The following is a 6,000-nucleotide window of genomic DNA, read 5'->3' as shown; positions in this document are numbered from 1 at the left end:
TCAGAGAGCTCGTATTTCATAACGGGAACCCCTACGTACTTGATATTATCCCAGAAATGTCTTTTAAATAGTATTTAATCATTTGTTATACATAAATGTCCCAACATTTTTGCAAGAAAATTCACCCTCAGCTGCACTATTGTGCCTTTAACCATACATCTGGTTTTAATAGGCATTTATTTAGAAAATCATTTTCTATTTTTACCATAAATAAATATGCATAAGCAGGTGCTATAGGACTACCCATTTTTGTTCCCATTTTTTGGAGATAGTTTGTATTACCAAATTGAAAAAAGTAATTTTCGAGCACAAGTTTTATCAAATCACAAACAAGTTCTTTTGATAGTTTATATGTATATTCATTTTCTTCAAGATAACATTTACACGCTTCGATACCATCATTGTGTGGTATATTCGTGTAGAGTGAAACCACATCAAGTGTAACAAATAATGAATTTTCAGTTAGTTTCGGTAGTTAGTTAGTCTGACGAAGCATAAAAGCGAAACCGGTCACACATTCTACGTGTTGGTGGTGTTTATTTTATTATATATACACACACACACACACACACACATATATATATATTATTAGGTCGTCATGCAAGTGGGACTGCTACACATGGGTGCATATAACACCGATTGAGTAACATTTATAGGGGCACAAAATTTCAAGTATAATCTATGTATCGTTTCAATTAAGTAAATATCCTAATTGAAAATTAAATTAGATTATTATCTTTAATATACGTGATGACTGGTATTGATAAAGGTGTGTTAGGGACTCAAAATGGCGGCGCAAAGTTCGCGTTCGTTGCATTGTGGGTAATTACGTAAACACTCGTGACGTCTATGAAAACAACAACCCACCTTCCTAGTAGCGCCATACATATTTGCCATCACGGTGAAGATGAATCCACGCACGGGAAAACTGGTCTTCTCCATTACTGTCTTAGTGGGATTTATCTTCGCTCTTTGGGGTAAGTATTACAGTACCTTATACGTGTTGTATGCAGTATCTCAAAACATTAATTTTAACTGATTTCTGTCAAAACGGTTGTCATTTGTGGTAGGTGGTGTGCGCGATCGTCAAAAGAGGACTAAGAAATCGCGTTTAAAGGCCGCCATAATTTATTTAGGTCACTGCAAATGTCATTTCGAGGTTTACTTCGATGAAATGTTTTTCTTCAGTTAACTTCATTGAACTGAGTTTGCAATACAAGGGATACTATTAATGATCCTTTTTATCCGTTTGCATCCGTTTATTTGTCTTTTCATCAGTATTTCCGACTACAGGTATATTTCCAGGTATGAGTTTTAGCAAGATATTAATTTGTATATTTTGCGAAGTTTTATACGAAATTTTCAGTCAGGCTTGTGTTTGCAACAACCTTGCATAATTTTGTCAATGTTATCCCTTATTGTTATATGTAGAAAATGACTTTACGTCTTATTACATTTTTTTACCATTGTCCTTTTTCACCATATTAACTATTTGATATAAACAGAGTATCTTACATGAGAGTTCATTTCCAATGTGTTTAGTAAAGACGTTAAGTAATTTATCTTTGAATGCATAGACCTTGCCAATATTAACAGTTTTTAAGAGTTTCATAAATTTTAGTGGATGTGATTACTAATGCAAGATATTACTGACCACTTGGCGTCAAATTACTGACTAATGATATTAGAAAGAAAAACAATCGTTTTGAGATATATTAGAATGTTGGGACATTTCGTTCTTATCTTACATAATGTCATAATATAATGTTATGCGAGAAGGTATTATTGAATGCATAGTTGCATACAAATACGAAGAAAACACAATATTGTGTTAATACGCAAATTAACCCGTGATAATAGTTATTATAGTTTACAATGAAATCTAAACAAAGTTTGTACAACTGTTGAAATATATAAATTCATAATTACTCCTCAGACGACATATATCAATTTTAAGACTCTGACTTTTCTACCCTTTATTTAGTTTCTGCTGAATAAATCCTTTTGTATTCGTCCCTTTACTTGTCTAATCGTTTGTACTTAGATGTTTTGATTTGACAAAGAGTTCATCATCAAAGCATCATAACATCCAAATGTGATAGACGTGGAAATCAGTATTCATTCATTCTTATTTCTTTGCCACGGTAGGGTACTTGTTATTTTCTTCAAGAAGAAAACTTTATACAGGCCGAATCAAAACTACAACGCTATTCCGGATTACGGCCAGTTATTCCAGTCCCGTTTAATAATTATACTAAAACAGTCACCTGGTTACGAGAAGTGATCACATAAGCCAATATTTTATGGATCCGACAGCAGAACCCCGATATTTAGACCGTCCAACTCATGCAATCACTTTATTTCCGTCTCGCTGGTAATAGTAATAGCGAAATACACTGTATATAATAATGTCAGGAGACACATATGAATTATACCTGAGAGAGATATATACTAAACCTATGGATGACACATGAACCATTCGCCCAAAGGTTGCTTTTATGCATGAGCGTACATAGTTTTACCTTTCGGCGGCAGTAAATCGGCGACAAAAAAATGTATGTTTGTCATTTATTCAATTTTACCACGTTTTCGTGTATTTTATATTCCTTTCAGTATTCTATACAGTGTTCAATATATAGGCACAATCATGACTCACACATATTCAGTATACAACGATGTCGCCGAAATGTTGCAATTTAGACGCTGTCGCCTAAAGGTCGGATTTGTGCATGCATATATATATATATATATATATATATATATATATATATATATATATATATATATATATATATATATATATATATATATACCTTGATTTCTTTCATAGCAATCCGGAATGACTGTGTAAATACATGAGAATTAATTATTAGGTTGATATGCGAGGGGGTCTGTCACACATGAGTGCATATAACACCGACTGAGTAACATCTATAGGAGCACAACACTTTTAGTATAATCTATGTATTTTTTCGATTATGTAAATGTCTAAAGGGCAATTAAATCAGATTATTATCTTGAATATACGTGATGACTGATATTGCTACAGGTGTGAACTCAAAATGGCGGCGCAAAGTACGCGCTCGTTGCATTGTGGGTATTTGCGTACACATTCGTGACGTCTGTGAAAACAACAACCCACCTTCCTAGTAGCCCCAAACGTATTTGCCATCACGGTGAAGATGAATCCGCGCACCACAAAACTGGTCTTCTCCATTACTGTCTTAGTGGGATTTATCTTCGCTCTTTGGAGTAAGTATTACATACAGTACCTTAAATGAGTAGTATACAGTATCTCAAAACATTAATTTTAACTGATCTGTCAAATCAGTTTGTCATTTTTAGTAATCGGTGTGCTGTCGTCAAAAGAGGACTAAGAAATGGAATTTGAAGGTCGCCACAATTGTTTTTAGATTACTGCAAATTTCATTTCGAGGTTTAAGTCAATGAAATGTTTGTCTTCAGTTAACTTCATTGAACTGAGTTTGCAATACCAGGGATAATATTAATGACCCTTTTATCCGTTAGCATCCTTTTATTTGTCTTTTCATCAGTATTTCCGACTACAGTTATATCTCCAGGTATGAGTTTAAGCGAGATATTAATTTGTATATGTTGCTGAGTTTTATACGAATTTTTCATTCAGGGTTGGGTTTGCAACAATCTTGCATAATTTTGTCAATGTTATCCCTTATTGTTTTATGTAGAAAATGACTTTACGTCTTATGACATTTATTTACCATTGTCCTTTTGCAACATCTTAACTATCTAAAATAAACAGAGTATCTTACATGAGAGTTCATTTCCAATGTATTTAGTAAATACGTTAAGTAATTTATCTTTGTATGCATAAACCTTGGAAATATCAACATTGTTTAAGAGTTTCATAAATTTTAGTGGATGTGATTACTAATGCAAGACAATACTGTTTACGTTGCGTACAATTACTGACTAATAATACTAGAAAGAAAAACAATCATGTTGTGATACATTTGAATGCTGGGACATTCCGTTCTTATCGTACATAATGTCATAATATAATGTTATGCGAGAAGGTATTATTGAATGCATAGTTGCATACAAATACGAAGAAAACACAATATTGTGTTAATACGCAAATTAACCCGTGATAATAGTTATTATAGTTTACAATGAAATCTAAACAAAGTTTGTACAACTGTTGAAATATATAAATTCATAATTACTCCTCAGACGACATATATCAATTTTAAGACTCTGACTTTTCTACCCTTTATTTAGTTTCTGCTGAATAAATCCTTTTTGTATTCGTCCCTTTACTTGTCTAATCGTTTGTACTTAGATGTTTTGATTTGACAAAGAGTTCATCATCAAAGCATCATAACATCCAAATGTGATAGACGTGGAAATCAGTATTCATTCATTCTTATTTCTTTGCCACGGTAGGGTACTTGTTATTTTCTTAATGTTTGTACATACGTTTTGAAAAAAAGAATATATCTCCCCTCTAGTGTTTGTCTGTCCATATATATATATATATATATATATATATATAGATAGATAGATAGATAGATAGATAGATAGATAGATAGATAGATAGATAGATAGATAGTATTGGATTGTATTACTGGATAGTTAAATGCTATTAGTACTTGTTTTTTTACATATATGATTTGGGACTCAGCGCAGATTTGTTTGCATAAAAAACTCACCTACTGAGGGTTTCTTGTTCACTCTAAGATGCAAATGTCGTGTAATTAAACTTCCCGTTGATAATTCAATCGTTTATTTCAGTAATATGTGAGATAATGAGTCGGTGCATAAACAAAAACATACATGTTATTTTTGCACAAGATGAACAGTTGACATCAAATGAGGCCTAAATATGTTTTAACCAAGAGGCGTATCTGTTTAGCCACGAGGCCTAAGTATTTATTTAGTCACGAGGCCTAAGTATTTATTTAGTCACGAGGCCTAAGTATTTATTTAGCCACGAGGCCTAAGTATTTATTTAGCTATTGTAGGGGTGTAGATGGAGGATATGGATCATAAAACATAGGTCACGTGTCATCAGTGAATTCACCTAATAACAGATGTAAAAGAAAGTACGCTTTCTTTGTCCTGAATTATATGGGATTGTGTCTGTCCGGGTACGTAGCTATAATTTCAGGTATCATTAATCTCACAACCACACATGTATCATGTGAGTTCCAGCTCGTAATACGAAACGAAAATGATATATTTGTGTCAGTTTTATAAGCCAATATTAACAATGAAAAAATAACTATCGGAATCTTATCATAAACGTGTCATCAAAAGCTTTATTTGGATAGATGTAGCCCCATATATGTTGTATTCGTTGTCAATATATCCATTGAATTCCTATCTAATCACGGATACCACACTTTTTGTGGTGTGATAATGGATGCAGAAACTTGACACAGAAAATGTGCTAACATGTACCTAACTATTATTTCAAAAGTTAAAGTAAAGGAAATAAATGAATAAACAAGTAAAATAGATTTCTGGCATGAATATCTGAATGTGCAAATTAAGTAAGAATGCAAGTAGATTTAGGAACTTATACGTACGGTAGCATTATTTGATTTACATAAACTCATTGAAAGTTCCATTGCTTACCTTTTGTATGCATTTCTCTGTAACTTATTACTTGATATGCTTTTTAAATTTATTATCTTGGATAGCCTTAATGACTGTTATTATAATTTAGTATCCTCAGATACTGTTTTAATAATAGACACTACATAAAATAATTTATTAAGTTTATTCTATACATATTTGCAGAATATTCACTTGTAACGTACTTGTCAGTTCTGAATATCTAATTATATCAGGTATGATTGATTTATTCATTAGATCCCATTTTGTTCATGTTTTAATGATATTAATTATTATGAAAAGTTGAAATTATCACAACCAAATTATCCTTTAGAGTTTACATATTCTTTTACATTACTACATGAAAGAATATATATGTGCCTTAGTCATAAGAGGTTGTAT

The 6,000-nt window shown here is 32.1% G+C and overlaps 1 protein-coding gene across 2 annotated transcripts in view; it reads left to right on the top strand.

Moving 5' to 3' along the window:
* The first annotated feature begins 883 nt into the window (after positions 1-883).
* The window catches only part of LOC149799766 (uncharacterized), a 154,757-nt gene continuing 149,640 nt past the window's right edge, over positions 884-6,000 (top strand). The window contains exon 1 of one of the 2 annotated variants that reach the window (XM_089959154.1): positions 884-977. In XM_089959154.1, the coding sequence (XP_089815280.1) occupies positions 908-977 (70 nt within the window). In that variant the 5' untranslated portion in view covers positions 884-907. Of the gene's footprint in view, positions 978-3,137; positions 3,253-6,000 lie in introns of those variants that run through there. The other variant, XM_089959156.1, reaches the window with a different exon arrangement.

This window comes from Sinohyriopsis cumingii, chromosome 5 (assembly GCF_028554795.1).
Source record: "Sinohyriopsis cumingii isolate HCF-2022 chromosome 5, ASM2855479v2, whole genome shotgun sequence".
In the NCBI taxonomy this organism is placed as follows: domain Eukaryota; kingdom Metazoa; phylum Mollusca; class Bivalvia; order Unionida; family Unionidae; genus Sinohyriopsis; species Sinohyriopsis cumingii.
This window is presented reverse-complemented; position numbering and strand designations above follow the sequence as displayed.